Source organism: Meriones unguiculatus, chromosome 3, assembly GCF_030254825.1.
Source record: "Meriones unguiculatus strain TT.TT164.6M chromosome 3, Bangor_MerUng_6.1, whole genome shotgun sequence".
Classification (NCBI taxonomy): Eukaryota; Metazoa; Chordata; class Mammalia; order Rodentia; family Muridae; genus Meriones; species Meriones unguiculatus.
In genome coordinates this window covers 43,257,736-43,279,320 of record NC_083351.1, presented here as the reverse complement: position 1 = coordinate 43,279,320, position 21,585 = coordinate 43,257,736, and the positions used below count along the sequence as shown (strand labels likewise).

The following is a 21,585-nucleotide window of genomic DNA, read 5'->3' as shown; positions in this document are numbered from 1 at the left end:
CTCGGCAGCCAAGAACGGCCAGCACGGCTCTGGCAGGCCTTGACCTTCTCCCCCTTTCCCTCTACCTTACTAAAACCCGTTAGATTTCATTCCTAAAGCTAATTCCCTAATTTGGCCACTTCTTCCTCTTGAGGCTGATTACCGAGGTCCAGCTAACCGAGTATTGAAGTCCAGCAATCAAAAGTCCCTTTTGGCTCACCTAACTAATACACCTTATTAAAATTAAACACCTCATCCTAACACAGGGTTCTACATTTTACCTTTATAAATTGGCATTTTTCCTATGGGCCATGTCTGTTTCCTCTCTATGCAGAGGTAGTCCTTTGTCCCCTGTAGAGGAAGTTTAAATCAGAACATGGATGCTCTGGCAAGAGATCACATCCAAAGAACTTCTAAATTTGTGATCTGGCTGGAATACAAACATACCTTTAATCCAGGAGACAAGCAGAGGCAAACAGATCTGAGCTCAAGGCCAGCCTGGTATATAGAGCAAGTTTCAGGTAAAGAAAAGCTTGGGCCCAGGCCCAGTGGTACACACCTTTAATACCAAACAGTGAAGGTAAAAATAGCATGTAGAAGGAAGCACCCATGTTTGAAAGTGAGGCCTAATTGAGTGTCAGAAAAAAAAAAATTTAACAGAATAGGATACACCCAGCTCTCAAGAGAAAAGAGAAGAAAGGGAAGCTAGTTAAGGGGCAATGCAGAGATTGCTGAGAGGAGGGGAGGGGACATGGGACTGGACATGGGACTGGACATGGGGAGAAAGTTAGAGAACAGTAGAGAGTAGGTAGTTTTACCAGGACAGTAATAGAGACAAGTTGCAAAGAGAGAACTCAGGTGATGACTGAATGAGCCAGAAAATGAGGAGGAGCCAGGAGATTATAGAAAATTGCTGGAGATAGTTTGAGACCAAGTGGAGCAATTCAGAGGCTAAGAGAAATGTCAGATTGAATAAATCATCTGGGAGAGGAGTTTGAACTGGCCGGCCCAGAGCTCTAAAGAACAAGAAAGGTTGAGCTTATTCATCACTGAATCTCAGCAGCTGAAAATATCTCGAGGCCTAGGTTAGATTGTAGAGACGTTGGAAGCTTTCAGGGCTAGACCTATGCTAACTGACAGATGCAATCATCCTTTGAGACAACACTAAAAACAGAGGACTAAAGGTTCCTTTTACAGCCCTCTGAGACAAATGCCCCTCCCCACCTCCTTTGTTCCTTTCCCCCTTCCTCATCTTCTATTTCCTGTCTTTGTCTCTTATTCTCTGCCCTTTGTCTCTTTGGGCACAAATCTCCTTTGTGCTTAGAAGTTGGTCTTGGAGTGTCAGTTGCTGATCCTGGTCCCTTTAAGGTGGATCTTCTGCTAGCCTAGCTGGTAAGAGGACAGGTACCTGGAGAACTCTGCATGCTTACCTTCTGGATCCAGATTCCTTAGAGAAGTTTCTCTTTTCAGAACTATATTCTAAGGCCACTAGATGGTGACATAGATTAACTTTTTTTTTTCCTGTAGGCATTGTCGCCACTCCCCCACCCCCAATTGGGGATTGAACACAGGGTTTCTAGAATGCTAGGCAAATATACTTAACTATCAACTGAGTTACATTTCCAGCTCCTACTTTTGTTATTTTTTGTCTTTTTTTTTTTTAGCTCTTGTAATATTTCAAGTGAAGTCAATTTTGTGTGTGTGTGTGTGTGTGAGTGATGCTTAATTTCAGTAAAACGAGATTACCATCACAATGTGTATGAGTTGCTTTATTGTATTTAAAAGGAGCTTGTAATAGAAGTAAAAGTCAACTTTTATTCAATGTCCCTTAGCAAGTTTATGAATTGCTTTATTATTGAGGAACTTGTAGTAAAGATAAAAATCAATTTTCATTAATAAGTGTCCTGCTTATATCACCAAAGTATCTTTTGTGTTTTGAACATTGAATAAAGCGCTGTGTGGAAAAAAGACTAAGGCTCTCTTTTCTTGAACTGCCAACAGTTCATATTTCTGTATCTGCTGATGTCTTTTTTACTATCAGTGGTAGAAAAGAGTTATGAATATCTTGATTATTAATGATAGTACAAGTTAATAATTTCTATTAATGTATTTTATTACTAAAACATAAGAAAAATGTACATTTACTATGTATTTTTATTTATGATTAAAATACCCCTTAAGAGCCCACCATTAATGTCCTCTGAATGGAGGGGATTCAACAGGGGATTGAAGCAGATCCTAAGACTCACAGCCAAACTTTGGGCAGAGTGCAGGGAGTTGTAGGAAAGAGTGGGGGAATAGAAAGACCCAGGCTGGACAAGAGCTCCATAAGGACCACCACCAGAGACAAGGCCCATGGGGGCCTGCAGACTGATGTACCAACCAAGACCATGCATAAAGAGGACCTAGATCCCCCTGCTCAGATGTAGCCAATAGGCAGCTCAGCCTCCATGTGGGTTCCCGAGTAAGGGTAGCAGGGGCTGTCTCTGGCTGGACTCTGTTGCCTGCTCTTTGATCACTTCCCTCTGGTGGGAAGGCATTGCCAGGACAAAGATAAAGAGGATGTAAGCTGTCCTAAAGAGACTTGATAGGCTGGGGTCAGGGTAGGGGAGGAGGGCCCCCCTTTTCTTCTGAGAAATGGGGAGGGGAATAGGTGGGACAGGGAGGAGATGAGGGAGGGGGCTACAATTGGGATGTAAAGTGAATAAATTATAAAAAATAGTTAAATTACGAAAATACCCCTTTGGCTTTCTTTGGGATTCAGATTAAAAGTGGCCTTTAGTGCCAGTGGCATATTAAGGCCCATCAGCCATAAATGGAATCATTTCCCCAGGCTCTGCATGTTTGCTCTCTTACTCTCTGATTCCTACATGTAGACTTTAAGAGGAATTTTCTGGACCTTTTGCAATTTTTTATGATCACTGTTAAATATAATAGCTTGTCTCTTTTTTTTTAGTCTATTTTAGATTTGCTTGGCTTTCACTAATTGCTTTTACAGTATCATTAGAAAGAATTCGTTATAGCTTATTTTCAATGTTTTATGGAAGGGTGGAGCACTGATGGAAGGGGTAATCAAACCAGAGAGATCTGTTGTATTTTTTTCATTTCTTAGAAGCGTCAAGATGCTGCCTAAGGTTTTTGTACACATTCTAAGTTCAAAATTCTGTCTTTTATGAAGGTTGCCACAGTTTAAGGAAAATCAGAATTTTGATGATTAAAATTTGTGCTGGAAAACATTCCTAGTTATAGTTTCAGCAGAGCTTTCTAGTGCTGCTAGGTGTAGCCTTTGTTTGCTTCAGAATAATTCAAATTTCACACTATTTCCTACTGTAAAATTAGTCTGTTGTGTTTGGAATGAGATACGTTAGTTAACCCAAGTTATTAGTCTTTTTAAACTATAGTTTTTTATGATAACTTTTTGTTTTTTCCTTTTATTTATTACAATTTGTTCACTTTGTATCCTGGCTGTGGTCCCCTCTCTCATCTCCTTCCAATCCTACCCCCACCCCCTCCCACCATGTCCCTTCCTTAGCCCACTGATAGGGAAGGTCCTCTTCCCCTACTATCTGACCCTAACCTACCAGAGCTCATCATCGGGACTGTCTGGATCCTCTTTCTCTCTGGCCTATGCTGAGACTCATAGCCAAAATTTGGGCAGAGTGCAGGGAATCTTATGGAAGAAGGGAGAAATAGAAAGACATGGAGGGGGCAAGAGCGCCACAAGGGAGAACAACAGAGTTTTGTTTTCTTTTTAGAGACAGGTGTTCCTCTGTGTAGCCCTTGCTGTCCTGGGACTCCCTCTGTAGACCAGGCTGGCCTTGAACTTAGAGATCTACCTGCCTCTGCCTCCAGTGCTGGGATTCAAGGTGTAACACCACCACCCAGCTTTGTGATGACTCCTTAAATGAGAGTTTTACTGATACCTTTATTTGGTGCCATCCTTGCCTTTATTTAGATACCCTTCTTTGTGTTGTCACTAATTCTCAAATCATTTACCATACCCTTACTTTTTCTCTCAGATAATGCCAGCGATGCATTCTAATGTGCCTGAATCGCTGTAAGTACCGGATGTATCTTATGGTTTAGATATGCAGTATCTCCTGAAGGCTCCTGTGCTGAAGGCTGGCTGAGATGGATAGTTTGTCAGCTTGACACCACTTAGGATCACTGGGAAAGTGTCTCAGTGGGGAAATTGTCTAGGGCAGACAATCACGAGGGCTCCTTCTAAGAGAGTAGTCCACTACTGTGGTGATGCCTGGGCTACTGGCGAGCGTGACTAGAAGAAATGGGTCACTGAGATTACACCTTTAGAAAGTCTGACTTGTTCCTGGCCTTACCCCTTCTTGCTTTGCTCTTGGCTGCTATGAGGCAAGCAGCCTCCTGTGCCACATGCTCCTGCTGTGACATTTTACCTTATCATGGGCCCAAACCAATGGAGCATACTGCTGTCTCTGAGAAACATCTGAAGCTGTTCCTCCCTTACACTGTTCAGCTCACATATTTTGTCCAGCTGTAGAGATCTAACAATCATGTCCATGACACTTTTTACTGTGTTTATTTTGGCTGCTCTCCTTTTGCTTGGAGAAGCTGATACTACCATTTTACATTGTGAAAAGTTCACTAAGATGTTCAAAAAAGTTAAGTATTCTCCAAAGTTAGCTCTGGTCCACTCATTCCTGTTCACTCTTCCAATGGTTTTATCCAAACTTTATTCCTTTCTATGGACCATTTCCATATATTTAAATATGCATATGAGCAATAAATAGTGTTCACTGAATAACTTGATTGAACTACTTTTATACACCCCAAAATGAAATTGAGTCAGCTTCATGAAATACTTTTCTCCATTATCTGTTCATCTTACAGGAGATGAATGAGATTTCCTTTCTCCATGTTCCTGCCAATTTTTCTATTTTTCTATAATTTTACTGTTTGCCTCAGTTTATTAAAGTATCTCAGCTTATACTTTATTTTTATAATTTCTTGTGAATTGGCTATTTTCAGAAATTTATAAGCTATGCCATTTTTATTTTTTAAGGTCCTGTTTATTACATTTGTTCAGTTTTCAGTTATTGTTTTTCGTATTGATTTGAAGAGTTACTAAAGATGCTGGAGGGAGAAACATGGTGATAACAGAAATACTTAAGTGAACAGTGTCCTTCAGTGTTGGCTTCTTGTATAATGCACACATGTTCAGGGAGTCAGAAGGGCAGAGGACTATGCTGAGTGAAGGGCTGGCAATGCACACAGCAATAGTTTGTATGTGGGGGTGAGATGTTCTATTTTATGCTATCAACAATGCAGGGTTATTACAAGAATAAAAATGAACAATTGTTATTACGAGTACTAATCGTGAATTGAGCTTTCTCTTTAAACTTCCACAAGTTTAAAGATGAGATGTTATTATTGAGAGATGTTATTCCAGGTGTACGTGACATATGAAAAGCTGACTTTTTTTTTCTTTTTTCAAATGGGTAAGCCAAGATAGTCAGGGGGATTAGAAAATAATTAGCCAACAGAACAGACTAATTGTATTTTTGCCCACAAATCAATTCCTGTTTGCTAATTCACTTGAATAGAAGGGAGATTATTGCTGGGCGTGGTGGCGCAAGCCTTTAATCCCAGCACTCAGGAGGCAGAGGGAGGAGGATCTCTGTGAATTTAAGGCCAGCCTGTTCTACAAAGTGAGTTCAGGACAGCCAAGGCTACACAGAGAAACCCTGTCTTGAACCCCCGCCCCCAAAGAAGGGAGATTATTTTCCTTACAAAATTCATAGAGTCTGCAGAAAGTCTTCTCTGCAGAATGTATGAGTAATATGAAGAAACATTCTTTTAAAGCATGCATTCTGAGATTTAAATTTTGCTTTTGAATCTTAGTAGTTATGTAACTTTATATTCAAGTTATTTTGTCTTGATTTGTAAAAATGATAGATATTTAAGGTGATGGTGATAATAAAATGAGATAATTTTATTACTTTATTTCCCTATAGAATTATAGGGAATTATATCCATGTGTCATTTAATGATGGATCTTCTAAGAAAAGCATTGTTGAGATTTTCATTAGACGGTGTAGTCTACAGATTCTTATGTTCTATGTAGTCCACAACTAACAAAATTGTTATTATTCACTTAATACATTTCTACACTGATATTATAGAATACTAGAATTAAGTGCATCAGTTAAATAGCCAAGTCTTTAGGGGACACGTTTATCATCAACACAGTGAAAGGCCTTTGGTTTACTTGTTAAGTATTTATGCATCACTATTTTGAGAGGAAATAAGTAGGAAGTTTGAGGAGTTTCAAATAGTATTTAGACAATTATCCATTCTTGTTGTTGGTTATTAATATTTATCATTGATTTATCTTTTAGTTAAACAGTAGTTATTCCTAAACCAGCTGTGTACCCAAATCACCACACAGAGACTGGAAATTATTTAATTAACTTAGAGCAGAATGTTGGGCAATAGTTACTCCATCCTAAACTTCCAAGCCTGCATAGTTTCCTCCCATTCATATTTCTCACATTTTACTTGCTTTTAGTCATATCTTAGGTCTGGTTCTTCTCTCTTTGTGGTTCCAAGTCCTCTCTCAATTTCTGTTCTCTGACTCCCCTACTTGCCAACTTCTCCTCCCCTTTAGACCAGGGTGTCCCACCCTAGTCTCTCCATTGCTCAGCATTGGCTGGTTGTTTATTGACAATACAGAGAACAAATGGTGGCATGTTTACACAAACTTGAGACAGGTGATGCTTAAAATAAACATCACAATGAAACCAGATAGAAATCAGCATTTGAATGAACAAAGGGTAAATTGTTTACATTCCACAAGGATATTATACCCACACTTGCTGAATTGATCATGGGAGACAATGGTTGCTGTTGCCTCTGCTTATAGCCATTGCTGTGAAGGTGGCTTCCATGAGTGTGGGATCTGAATATGTTCTCATCCGTAAATTATAAATAAGAAAACCAAGGCTAGAGGGGTAAGTGATATCACATGGATAACTTGTAGTAGAATTAGAAACAGGATTTATATCTGGCTCCTGGCCCAAACTTTGTTATCTCAGCCTTCTTTTATGCTAAACTGGGCCTAGTATGGTCTTTCTTAGTCTGCAAGGCAAAGAATGTCAGGACCCACCATTCTGGGTCATGCTGACTTGGGGTTATTGTTTACTCTCTGAAGTTCCTGGATTAGTATCTCTGCTGCTGCTCTTATTTGCCTTTTGAATCACTTCATTTTGAAAAATCTAATACAGTAACCTAATAAGAATCTGAAGGAGGAAACATTTAGAGGACCTAATATCTTCAGAAAAAAAATCATTATAGATGTTTATTTCTTTAGAAAATTAAGATTTAGAGGCTGGAGAAATAGCTCAGTGGTTAAGAGCACATGCTGTTCTTACAGAGGACCTGAGTTCAGTTTTCAACATCCATATCAGATAGCTCACAATCACCTGTGCCTCATTCTGAGAGGCCCAGTGCCCTCTTCTGGCTTCCATTGGTACTTGCAGTCACCTGCATGTACACACATACACAACTCCCTCCCCCACAACACAGTTAGTAATACATTAAAAAAAATTAAAACAATGTATGTTTTACTACACGCCACAGGAATTTTCAGAACATTGAGCAGAAAATACAAGATCCTTACCAGTTCTATGTGAGCTGGCTCCTATTTCCCTTTCTTCACTTCACTTTCCCTTTTATTAGCTCACTGCATTCCTGCCTGCTACCTCTCTGTTGGTTGTTGGGTATTTAAATTCATTTTTTTTCTGAGAACTTTGCTTTGCACCTTTCTTTCAGTATTCTTTTTCTCTAAGTCTTCCTGACTTCATCTTTCTCATTGTTCAAGCTTTGGATAAAGAATCATCTCAGAGAGATTATCTCTAGCTAAACTGGACCCTTGTCACCCCACTCACTGCCCTCCTTATTTTGACCTATTTTTAGCCAAGGTTATGCTATTTAACTGTATGCCTTATGTAATTCTTCAGGAATACTGACTACATGAAAGCAGGTAGAATTCGTCTTATTAACCATGGTCTTTCACATATGTAGTATCTGACATATAGATCAATGAATATCGTTTGTATTTTTGTATGTTGGATGCTGGTTGTGATTAGACTGAGGAGAGTTCAATCTTTAGGAACGTTAAAAAAATCATTTTTATCTATAAAACAATGCTATAGCTTATGGACTATTATGCAATCAGACATCCAAATGAAAGCCAAATATGATGGTACAGGCCTTTAATCCCAACATTTAGGAAGCTGTCCTAGTTAGGGTTACTATCACTGTGATGAAACACCAGGAAAAGTAACTTGGGAAGGGAAGGGAAGGGTTTATTTGGCTTACACTTTCACATCATAGTTCATCACTGAAGGAAGTAGGACAGGAACTCAAACAGGTTAGGAACCTGGAGGCAGGAACTGAGGTATAGACCACGGACCGGTGCTGGCTTGCTGCCCATGGCTTGCTCAGCCTGCTTTCTTATAGAATTCAGGGCCACCAGCCAAAGGGTGGCCCCACCTATAACGGACTGGGCCTTCCCCCTTACTTACTAATGGAGAAAATGCCCTACAGACTTACCTACAGTGAGATCTTATAAAAGCACTTTCTCAGTCGACATCGCTCCTCTCAGATGACTATAGATTGTGTTAAGTTGACACAGAAGTAAGGGCAGGAGGATAGGAGCTTGAGGAAATCATTAGCTACACAGGGAGTTCTAGGCTAGACTAGCTTGCACAACAAGAGCCTTTAAAAAAAAGCAAACAAACTGAAGACCAAAATAAAGACAAACAAATGAGGCTGTGTTCATCTTTTCCAAATGATTCTGACGCATTAGGTCAGTACAGGCCCTACTAGGTGACCCTACTATGCTCTTCTTTTGCAGACACATGACCTACATGGTTGGAGAGGAGGAGTGTACCATGACCTTAGCTCCTCACACCATCATGGATCTCTTCCACACAGAAACTGAAGTGTAAAGAGTGCCTCACATACCTGCCAGTACAACAGAAACAAAACCAAGACACTGCCTTGTCCTCCTTGCCTGGGTTTGGGGGGTGGGCTGCTATCTCCAAAAGTGAGACTCAGGTCAATCCCTTCCAAATGGTGAGGGATAAACGCGTGCTTGTAGTTATGATGAAATGATCCTGCTCTCCTGACTATGACAAAATGTCTGGGAACAATAACCTTAGAGGGCTTATCTTGCTTTATTTTCTTAGGGGTGTTAGGGTGTGGTAGCTTAGCACAGTTGCTTTTTGGACTGTCACAAGGTAGTGCATTATGGTGGAAGAAAGATGCTTATTTTGTGGCAGCCAGGAAACAGATGGAGGAAGCAGCTATGGTTCTAATATGCCTTTGAAGGGCCCATAACCAGAGACGTATTTTCCTCATTTAGGCCCTTTCTCTTAAACTTTCTAGCACCACCCTTGAAAGCTTCAAATGATGAGATTGGGGGAGGGACATTATTCTAGGTCCAAACAATAACAAGTATCATAATATTTCCTTAATGTAGGCCTATTTTCATAAGGATGATAAATTATTCCTTTCTCTGCATTATATCAATTCTAAAGATGATGAAAATATAAAACCTAGTAAAAGGCATCAGATTATATAGGTAAATTTTAATAGAGCAAATGGTTCTATGTCTAAAATGACCTCAAGCATCTTTGTTAAATAGGATAAAAATCAAGATAAATCAGTCAAAATTATAAATAATATTTCAGCATATAAACCTGACTTGTCAAAACTTTTACTATGCAAATCTATTATTTTCTAAGTGAGTGACTGGTGATTAATACAGACAACATAGGTGATTATACAGTTTTTCATATGAAAGACATTAAACAATATTTTCATGAATCCTATTTGACATCGTGAAATAAACTACTAGAGCAAGAAACATCTCAGGCAAACAGACAAGATTTTAAAAGTTCATATATTTATTAACAATTTTAAAATATAGTCACAAGCTTGGAAATGTGGTCTCATCTGAACAAAGGGGTGTTCTACAGAAGACATATTCTGAAACAAATGAAAAACAAAGATCTTGATATAATGACCAAGTATCTTTATTACAGAAGGTCAGAATAAAGTAGATATTAGTAATAAAGGTCATTTCAAGCTTATAAACCAAAGAGTCTTCAAAGATTTTATGACCAAATGACATTATTTTAAAATTAATTATTTTTAATGTCTGACAGCTAATGAAGTGGCAGTGGCAAGATGAACTCTACTTCCCATGCAGAGATGCACTTAATAAAAGGGACCTAGATGAGCTTTAAAAATGCAAGGGACATAGTAAATCAACTTACCATTTCCTCAAACAAAAATAGAAATGATTCTCTTGAGAGAATTGAAGCCCCATCTGCTGACACAACTCACATCAGGTACTAAAACAGTAGGTGGGAGACTATTTCAATGGTGAAAACGACAGAGGAGTCAGGAACATAGTCTGCTGAATATCTAGGTAGTTGACACTTTCCCGGACTGAAAAGACATTTCATTAAACATATAAAGTCATACGATGAATCAAATTTGTCCTAAAAATAACTCATGCCTAATGAAACAGCTCACCAGCAGCCACAACCATGGGATCCTCATGAGACCGATGTCTCCCAGCTGTGCGACTGTCTGCACTCTCATTCCACCACAGAACAAGGACTGCAGAAATTAAAAAAACAAAAAACAAAAAACTGTTTCATTTGCACATAAATACAGAGAAATTAAGTAGAAAAGCCCAATTATTTTAGTTAAAAAGTGATGTTATTTCAGTGATGAGATTTCAGAGGAGGCACAGACTTGGAAAAGAAAATTATAGATTAACTGGTCACACTGGTTTTATAGATGAAGAAATGAAACAGCCTTGAGAAGGGGAGTAAGGTAAGATAGCTAAAGGAACTCAAGATCCAAGATGGATGACTTCCTACTATATTTTATTTTACTTTTGCATCTAATGCTGGCAGCAGAACTTGGTAATGAGTGTATAAGGGTCACCCAGGTGGTGCTGGTTTTGGAGGCATACAGGGGTCATGGAGAGCAGTTGAGACCTGGCACTGTATAGTGTGGCTGGGGTTCCTGAAGAGAGTCCAGGAGAGGCCATTGGTGAGGCTGCAGCTTCAGCTGCATCAGAGGCTTCAGCATATTGAAGATGCCAGGATCATGGGATGACTGCCAAGGACAGTGGCAGCTGAGAAGCAGAGTAGGCCAAGGAGGTAAGTTGTGTGTGCTGAGGTTGGCAAAACTAGAGAAATGGAGCATCAAAGGCCCTTAGGAGCCCAGAAGATCCATGAGTCTCAAATGTCAGGTGCTCAACTTTTTACACTGTTGAATTTTGAATTTGCTTGGAATTTAATTGATACTGTGCCCTGGTTCTTCAATCTTGGAACAAGAAAAAAAAATCTTAATTTTTGCTTTTACAAGCACCTGCAGTTAAGAGACTTTGGTTATTTTGAAGAGATTAAGTTTTTAAAGATTGTGTGACTTTTAAAGTTATACTATGTTTTATACTGTGATAATGTTAACAGTATAGCTTGGGGACAAGCAAGAAAGGAAAGTTTATTATCATGCTGTGTTTATATGTCAAGTTGACAATGGGTCAATTTTGTTAGTTTTTTGTTGACACAAAGCTGGAGACATCTGAGAAGAGAGAACCTCAGCTGAGAAAATGTGCTCCATCAGATTGGCCTGTAGGCACGCCTACGGAGCATTTTTCTTGATTAATGATTGGTGTGGAAAAGATCAGCCTACTGGGGATGGTGTCACTCCTGGCTAGTATAAGAAAGAAAACCCAGCAAGCCATGGGGAGCGAACAAATAACAATCTTCTGTTTCAGTTCCTGCCTCGAGTTCCTGCCCTCAATTTTGTTCATGGCGAACTATTAACTGGAGGTATAAGCTGGAATAAATTCTTACTTCCAGGATGCTTTTGGTCATGGTGTTTTATCATAGCAATAGAAGCCTAATTAGGGCAGGGGATAAAGCTCAGTAGTAGAGCACTTACCTTCCATGCATAAGGTCCTAGGTTCTACCCCTAGTACTGATAATAATGTGTTTAGAGGAATACAAAGATTATAAAAGGAATAAATTATTTCTTGAGGCTCTTGTGCTGTTAAAATGTTTCTTTTATGTGTCAGAGAAAATACAGATCTTAGTAAATAAATAAGTCACCAACATACATGAAAATTTAAAAAGAAATGCACAGCTGTACCTTTGTTGAGTAATCCATATTCTGCATGGAACACACCAATTACTTTATTGTAGCCTAGATTCGCATGGGCATTTATTGCCCTTTCAAAGGCACCACCCCATAAAGCTGGGCCACCAGGTTTCATCAGAAAAGTAGACAGCTCATAGAATCCTAGATTATGGAAAAAGACAAATTTAAAGATGATCTCAAGGAATTTCTATCCATACTCGTATTCACTTGGTTTCAATAGAAGCCTGCTCAACATATTCACATTGGAAGGATTGCACATATATGGACATTCACACAGGTGCAGTAATTACATTTGCATTATTTTCCATTAATTTTATGCTTATAAATCTCTTGTCCATGTTTAAACTTATTTCTACTACTAAGCTTAAATATACAGATGACAAAAAGTGGTAGCCGGTGGGGGCTGGAGAGATGGGTCTGTAGTAAGAGCATATACTCCTCTTGGAGGGGACCCTCAGTTCAGTTCACAACATCCATGTCAAGAAGCTTGGGCAATTTCACTTACTCAATACCTTCAAATGGCCATTTTTGTAGAAAAAAATATTGACAGTAATTTAAAATTTAATATTAAGTGTAATTTATAGATACGTGTTCAATATATTTATTATAATATATTTATATTATGTATAAATAGTTATATTTAAATATTAATATTGTTTTAAAACAATGACAGAATCTCCTTAATGATCCCTCACTGCCCCATACATAGTCCCTGGCTCTCACATGCAGATTTCAACCTTTACCGACCATGTGACAGTTTCTGTAACATAGATAAGATTTACATAGCCAGAAACCCTCAAGTGCAAAGAATTCTTCATTAATCCTTACTTCTTAAGGATAAAGAAAGCTGGTCAGCCAGCCTGGTCTATAGAACGAGTCCCAGGACAGCCAGGGCTACCCAGAGAAACCCTTTCTGGAGCAACCAAAAAACAATTAAGTAAATAAATAAAGGATAAAACAAAGAACCACACTTTGTTTTATCTCAATAACCACTTACGTCCACATATTAAAGGGAGTCTACCATAGTCCCAAAGGATATTAAACTTAAAATATGTACCATTTCAGTCATGAAAATTAAGTGGTGAGACAGACTCACCTTCCTTTGGAGGCATTTCTAATTTGGACCATGGTAACAGGTAGGCAATTTCACTCTCTTGTTTATTGATGAAGTTCAAATTTGGATTGAGGAACCGTTCTTGCCATTCCTTATCTTTGGCCAAGGCTTTGTAAACTTCAGTTCGATGAGCAAAATCATCTATGGTAGAAAAGAATGGAGGAAAGTTTTAAAAATCAACTGGGCTTCTTTGGATTATACCCAAATCATTGATCATTCTTCTGGAGCACACAAGAACACATGCAGTGGACTGGGAACAGCCTCCTGAAGAAACATCACACCTATACCCAGCTGCTCCTGGTCTTCAGGGTAAAAGAAATGGAAACAACATTGCAATCTCACTGAACCAGCTTCACAGGTTCTAAGCGTTAAAGGTAGCTGTGTGCAGGAGTTAAGTTACTGCCGGTTTCTGGGCTTTGTTTCTCAGTCTGTGACATGGTAAATGACATACTATCAACTTCCAGGTTTGCGGTGATGATTAATAGCTGAGAAAGGCTTACAGCAGTGTTTAACACTTACGTGTGGACTATTGTTACTTAAGGGAGGCATCTAACTGACATTGTCAGCTGAAAGATGAATTTTACTTCGGTAGTGATGGTAGGTGGTCAAGCTATATCTTGAATAATTGAAATTTGAAAGTACTCAATATTATTTCCTTTGAACAAATAGCTTTCAAGGGAATAGTGACAATGCTCTTACTACCCATTCTTTCTCCCCAGCACTCATTTCTCCGCTTTCTAAGTTACTGAAACAGGTAGATATATTTAACAATGCCTGGGCCTAGTATACTTATTGTAAAGACCACAGGACACTAAGGTGAAATATTTATATAGTTTATGCGAGGACTAAGAAATAACACCTGCTTTAGAGCCTAAAGCGAGGTAAATTAGGACTTAATTACTTTTCTCTATGGGCCGCGGTTTAACATGAACCACTTCTAAAGAGTAAGTTGTATTATTGGTGTTTTCTTCTTTCAAATGGAAACAAAACAAAACAAAACCCAATGCATACCCTCCATCCACAGAATAAATCTTTTCTCATTAACAAATTTTGTGAACATCAATTGAACATGGACGATCAAACACTAAAAGTAATTAACTATTAAGAGTTTGCTGAGCTTCCTCAAGTCCTGATGCCAGCTGTTAAGATTAGACTTTTAAAACTAAGAAGCATCCTGAATAATTTTATACGTTGTTCTTTTCCAAGGCAGTGCAGCTTCAGTATGAAAAGGATGCTTCATAGTATTAAAAGTAAAATTCTTTAAATTCTGAAAGTAGCGTGGCAGTGAATTTCTTAATACTCTGGGATATGGAAATTAACTGAAAATTGTATCTAAATGCAATGGAATTGACAAGCCCTAGGGCTGAGGGAAGGTCAAATCCCACCATCCTCTCCCTCTCAACCTCCATTTTCTCAAAATCCTCAACGTAGAAACCGCTTCCACTAAGATGCTGATAACCATCAACATCAGAAGCCTCTTCCATTCTGTGATCTAACCTACTTGGGCTTTTGTGAACAGTTTCAGATTTTGCATTAAATCAGTTTTCCAATAAGTAACTGTGAGTTTTTGAATGGCAGTCTAAACGTTTGATGAACTGATGGATGAGAACTCATTTCCCCAGTTATAATGCTAGATTTTGGGAAAGGGTTATAAAATGTGGGCCGAGAAGAAGGTCCCGCATTTGCTTTTTAATTCTGCATGCTTCAAGAAGCGCTCTCCTTGACCCGTATCTACTAGTGTAGATCCATCTAAGCCTCACATAGTACCAGAATCTCTACCCTCTACTGAGCATTTCAGCCAGGTGACTCATACCATACTTCCAAATATGGAACACTGTGTTTATTCTGCCTCCGAATTCTACTATCCAATATCCGACCAATTCAGAATAAGCCGTCCGAAGATGAACGTTGTTCTTAAAATTTTGCACGAACTCTTCCATCTTTGAGGGTTTCAGATAGCAAGTACAAAACTCATAGAATTCTCCATCCTTTGGTTTATGGCCAGTAGCAAAAGATGAGCACATCTGAGGAAAGAGAAATCAAATCTCAATATTTGGGGGAAGGGAGAATTTGTGTTACCTTAAATCCAAATCTGGCTCAGTTAACAAGGGGCACAATAGTGGAATCATAACCCCTATTTCCATTCCTCCTTCCAACTCTCCACTGATGTGTTTTAGTGGATTCAATGATAACTACTGTTAAACGTGTGGGATTTCCTTAAGCCTCCTTTTCTTTCTTTCTTTCTTCTTTCTTTCTTTCTTTCTTTCTTTCTTTCTTTCTTTCTTTCTTTCTTTCTTTCTCTCTCTCTTTCTTTTTTGCTTTTTAACTTCTTTTTTTAATTTAACTTTTATTAATTACACTTTATTCATTTCTTATCCCCCCATAAGCCCCTCCCTCCTCCCTTCCCAGTCCCACCCTCCCCCCCTTTCTGCATGCATGCCCCTCCCCAAGTCCACTGATAGGGGAGGTCCTCCTCTCCTTTCTGATCAGCCACTCATCAGAAGTGGCTGCATTGTCAGGGTTCTAGGTTATCTCCATGAATAGTCCTTGGTTGGAGTATGAGTCTCTGGGAAGTTCCCTGTGTTCAAATTTTCTTGTTCTGTTGCTCTCCTTGTGGAGTTCCTGTCCTCTCCAGCTCTTCTATTTCCCACTTCTTACATAAAATTCCATTCACTCTGCCCGTCAGTTGGCCATCAGGCTCAGCATTTGCTTTGACAGTCTGCACGGCAGAGGTTAAGCCTCCTTTTCATGGAAAGTTGCCCCAGAGTCAGTGCTATCTCTGAGATGCTCCTGTGCCAGAGATTCAGTTAGGATTCGCATATTTTTTTTTTCCAAGACAGGGTCTCTCTGTGTAGCCCTGGCTGTCCTGGAAGTAACTTTGTAGACCAGGCTGACCTAGAACTCAAAGAGATCTACCTGCTTCTACCTCCCAAGTGCTGGGATTAAAGGCATGTGCCACCACTGCCTGGCCAGATTCACATAAATTGTTTTCCATTATATTCTTTTAATTTACGGTGTATGTGACTCCAGTTACATACCTGACAGAACTCTGTAGACTGTCTATCTTTGGGCATACATATACAATAAACATATTTACTAAAAGAAAAAAAATTCATTTTGTTTTGGTTTTCGAGACAGGGTTTCTCGTTAACTGTCCTGGCTATCCTGGAACTCTGTAGAGCAGCCTGCCCTTGAACTCGCAGATATCTGCCTGCCTCTGCCTCCGGAGTACTGGGATTAAAGGCATGCACTACCATACCCGAAATTGCTGTTCAGTTTGAAGAATTGTTCCTACATTCAGCAGATATAGAAGTGGAATGTACGCAGTACATTAGGATGCTATCTCTATCCAACTGCTTTACAAAATTTGGTAATAGATCAGTGCTTATCAACCTTCCTAATGCTGCGATCCTGTAATATGATCCTGTAATGCTGTGATCTTGTGGTGACCCCTGACCATCAAGTTATTTTGTTGCTACTTCATAACTGCAATTTTGCTACTTTTATGAATTGTAATGCAAGTGTCTGATTTACAGGATATCTGATATGTGACCCCAAAGGGGTCATGACCCACAGGTTGACAACTACTGTAATAGACCATGGATGCTAAAAAAAAATCATTGCCAGAATTGCCTGGATCACTATTAGTTTCTAATGAGAAACATAAATTGAAGATGGGCTTTAGTGCATTCAGTTGTGCCAATGTGGAAGAAATGCCTCTCAAGGATCTTTGTTTTTTAAGTAGTTACTGTGTAAGCTTCTAGTTTTTATTCTGAGAGCACTTTCCCTAGGAAATACTCTGTTAGAAATTACGTTGTGTATGTATCTGTACATATGCACACATTATATGACACCGTACTATAAAACCTCATCTTATTTTCAAATTGGATTATCATGCACACATTTCATGAAGCTAATAATACCACAGACATTTATTAAAGCAGGTCAGATGCATATAAAAGTGTGGAAAGATCACTGCATACATTGACAACTTAGTCTGAATAGAAAAAAAAAACAATCTTTTTCTTCTTGATAAGTTTTTTTGCTCATAAAACACTACCTTATTTAAAGTTTAATATAATTTTCTCCCTTTAGTTCATTCCATTCCATTGACTCTGAACTATATTCTTACTGCTTGTCTTAGGGTTTTATTGTTATGAAGAGATACCATGACTGTGGCAACTCATAAAGAAAACATTTAATTGGGGCTGGCTTACAGTTTCAGAGGTTTAGTCCTTTGTCATCATGGCAGGAAGCATGGCAGTGTCCAGGCAGACATGATGCTGGGGAAGGAGCAGAGAGTTCTATATCTTGATTCACAGGCAGCAGAAGGAGATTGGGAGCCATAGTGGGCAGAGCTTGAGCATATAAAAGACCTTAAAGCTCATCTCCACAGTGACAAACTTCCTACTCCATACCTACTCCAATAAAGCCACTTCCTATGGGTCAAGCATTCAAACACATGACTCTATGAAGGCCTTACCTATTCAAACCACCACATTTCACTCACTTGTAGCTGTAACAATGTAAAATGCATTTCCCCACTGTCTATCACAGTCTCAACAATGTTTAAAAGTCCAAAGTTCAAAGTCTCCTCTGAGATTCATGCAATATTTTAATTATAATCCTCTATAAAATAAAAATAAAAAATGGATCACATAATTCCAACATATATTGGCACAGGATATACATCATCATTCTAGAACATAGGGAATGGAGCATAGTGATGAAACACTGGACCAAAGCAAGACCGAACACCAGCTGGGCATACTCCAAACTCTGCATCTTCATGTCTGATGTCAAAACGTTTTTCAGATCTCAAACTCCTTTCCGATTTGTTGACTGCAACACATTTCTTTCTCTTGGGTTGATTATAGTCCCATTTAGCAGCTCTCCTCAGCAGCTGGCATTTCTAACATCTGGGGTCTCCAAGGAAATATTGACTTCATATTCACAGCTTCAAACAACGGCCTTTCTAGTCCTCCATGCAAGGAAACCCCTGTCATACCCCTGGCCTCAGTGACTTTCCTTAGTTGTGGAGGAAGATTCCATAAGCTCTTTCCTTTAGTCTTGACTCTTAAGCCAGACCCAGATGACTGAAGCTGCCAAGAAAACTTTCTAAGCATGCAAGCTGTGGCATACTGGGGCTGGAACACGGCCTTTCATTTAATCACACCTTCAACTTTCTGCTTTCTATGATTCCTTCACTGCCTAAGTTTGGCTGTCCTGGAACTTGCTCTGAAGATCAGGCTGGTCTTGAACTCAAAGATCTGCATGCGTCTGTCTCCTGAGTGCTGGGATTAAAGTCATGTACCACCATGCCTAGACCTAAATTGTTTTTTAATTCCTTCTCACAAGATGGAAGCTTAGCTGAGTAGGATCTTGCATTGTAGTTTCCACTCCTTTTATTCTATTTAATATCCTTAATCTATTTATCTCCTTGAACACAGAATTTAGTGCCATTTTACTTCCTGGTTTCCCCTTTCTCCTTGAATCACACATTGTGTATTTTTCCTTGCTCAGCTTGCTCCTCTTCAGCAAAATGCTCTTCATAAGAGTGAATATTACACAGTGTACATCACCACAGACACAGTGCATATTAGGCTATTCTAAGATTTTCTTTTCCAATGTAATTAATCCAAAACTCTTCACTTTAGCCTCAGGTAAACCTTTCTAACAAGAGCAAAAAGCAACCAAATTCTTTGCCAAAAATATAACAAGAACGGTTTCTAGGCCACATATTAACATTCTTCTCTGGAACCTTTTGAGCCAGGCCCCCACTCTTCAAATCACCCTCAGAACCACTGTCTTCCATGTTCCTACTAGGGTGGCTCATTAAGCTTCACTTAAAGCATTCAACTGCTTTTCTAATCTATAGTCCCAAAATCCACATTCCTTCAAAAACATGGCCAGGCTTATCACAGTGATACTCCACCCCTGGTATCAACTTCTGCCTTAGTTAGGGTTTTATTGCTGTGAAGACACACTGTGCCCATGGTAACTCTTACAAAAAAATCGTTTAATTGTGGCTGGACTACAGTTTCAGAGTTCTGGTCCATTACTATTATGGCAGTGCCCAGCAGACATGATGCTGGAGAAAGAGCTGAGAGTTCTATATGTTCATCCACAGGCAGCAGAAGGAGACTGAGTGCCACACTGGGCATGGCTCGAGCATATATAAGACCTCAACACTCACCTCCACAGTGACACACTGCCTCCAACAAGGCCACACCTACTCAAATAAGGCCACTCCCTATGGGATAAGCATTCAAACACATGAATCTATGGGGGCTCTACCCATCATGTTGAGTTTGGGGAGGAAGCTGAGAAAACTCACTTTAGAGATGAAAGCTTAAAAATGAAAGCTTTATTTTCTTAGTGGGCAGGGAGGTGGCCAGCTAGGGCACCCTGGAGGGAAAGCTGTATTGCATATGTAAAGGATGAAACCATAGTGAAAGGGGGATCAGAGTGGGCTGTAGTATTGTCCAATCATATTTTGACTTAAGGGTTAGAGAAAGGGAATTTCCATTAATCAGGATAAGAGTAGGTTCCTGGGCCTGGAAACATGAACTTTTGACCCTGCCAGCAAGATGGAGAAGTTCCTGAGATGTTTGGACTCAGACAACTGTTTCCTTACCACAGAAACTGTTAGGCTATTGGGAAGTCCCAGTTTCCGTAGGGCCTGGGACCTTGAGCTTAATTTCTCCCTATGATTAAATGGGGTCTGAAAACGAAATGGTAGTACTTCGAATGACTTTCTTTTCTTCATTCCCAACACACCATACTGTTCAAATCAGTAAACCTTCTACAAAAATGTGCATTTGATGTACTTTTTATGTGCCTTTAAATAAAAAACATACTAATGGGACTATTATCTATAAAAATGACTAAAACATCAGAAGGTGAGCCAAATGAGTCAATGACATTCACAATACTTTATAGGTTGATTCAATGAGTGAGTGTGCATTTAAAAACTGAAATAATTGTCAAAGGCACAAACTTTTATTATATCTGGGGCAAAATATACAGGAGGTAACCTTCAGTGAGAAGGAGGTATGTGACTAGATAGAGATGCTTTTCCAGATTTCTGATGCAGAATCTGAATTACGTTAGGGAAAAATCGTGTGCTTCACAATGTCCAACTTAAGACCTGATCTTGCCAGCACTGACTCATTAAAAGAGAATGTTGGTCTTAAAAAAGAAAAACCAAAGTCAAGAAAACTAAGTACAGCGAAATACTGTAAGGAAACAATTGGTGACGTTGCACGGACAAGGCTGGGTGAACAGCCATTGGTTACTTCCTCAATGTTTCCTTGCTTCTAGACTAGTTCAACCTCATTCCTTTTCCACTACTTGGGTAGGTAAAAGTCCCGACCAGAAAATAAGTGGGTTTATTCCCTGGCTAAGCCTGTGCTCAACAGCAAGGGCTGCACGGTGTGCAGTCCCGCCCTAACTGATGGGAGCTCCTGGGCAGGGTTACCTCGCCACCGCTCGCAGGTGCCGGGGAAGCGAGACCCACCATTGGCGGCAAGGCTCACCTGAGCGCCTGCGCAGTACTCGCGCGCCCCACAGGCTCCGCCCACTTCCTACCTGAGGCGCCAGAGCCCGCCGGGCCAGCGCCCTCCGCAGGCCGCTTCGGAGGGCGAGCATGGCGGAGCCCGGAGCGCGCAGGGAGGCCCGCCTGGGGCTGGGACTCGCGCTCTCCCGCTTCCTGGTGCGCGCGCCCGCTCGGTTACGTCTGTGCTGGGCCGGCCTGGGTTGGCGGCGCGCCTCAGACTCTCCCGGCCGCGAGCGGACCTGTGCGGTCTGTGGGGTCAACTCCGACCCTTTGCTAGGCCTTTGTTCTACGAGGTTCTGGCCGGGACGTCAGAGGTGATGTTGCAATGAGCAGAACCCCGAGCTCCGTGCAGTTCCACGTCCTGGGTCGCCACGTTTCCTCTCCCGCCCCCGGGCACTAACACTAAAACGTGGGGCGATGCGTGGGTGTACGTGGGTGCTTTAAAAATCTCGAGGTGGAGTGATGGTGTGGTACTGACCAGGAGCCTTCACCTTTAGCACAGAGCACTCTGCTGACCCCTGCATAGCCTAGGAGGCTTGGAATAAAGATGGGTGACAGGCCTGAAAGGAAACCTTTGCAATCATACGCAAGGAGGTCAAAAGTAAATTGTTCTATGCTACTTAAACCGCTGCCTTCTTAGGTTTTCCTTCTTTGATTGTTGGCGCCCAGAAGAACTTCATCTAACACGTTAAAACTGTTTCCCCCCCTATGG

General features: G+C 40.2%; 1 protein-coding gene across 2 annotated transcripts; it reads right to left on the bottom strand.

Moving 5' to 3' along the window:
* Nucleotides 1-9,908: 9,908 nt before the first annotated feature.
* On the bottom strand, nucleotides 9,909-21,296 carry LOC110565779 (protein NipSnap homolog 3A-like). Of its 2 annotated transcripts, XR_009590701.1 has the most exons (7): nucleotides 20,906-21,296; nucleotides 15,129-15,339; nucleotides 13,298-13,456; nucleotides 12,193-12,342; nucleotides 10,561-10,647; nucleotides 10,299-10,473; nucleotides 9,909-10,008 (listed from the first exon to the last, which is right to left on the bottom strand). XR_009590701.1 is itself a non-coding variant. In XM_060379910.1 (6 exons), the coding sequence occupies exons 1-6, from the start codon at nucleotides 20,963-20,965 to the stop codon at nucleotides 10,397-10,399; spliced, it is 744 nt and encodes a 247-aa protein (XP_060235893.1). In that variant the 5' UTR covers nucleotides 20,966-21,296; the 3' UTR covers nucleotides 9,909-10,396. The 2 variants fall into 2 exon arrangements, 1 of the variants encoding a protein (XP_060235893.1); XM_060379910.1 differs by having other exon boundaries at nucleotides 9,909-10,473.
* Between the last annotated feature and the right edge of the window lie 289 nt (nucleotides 21,297-21,585).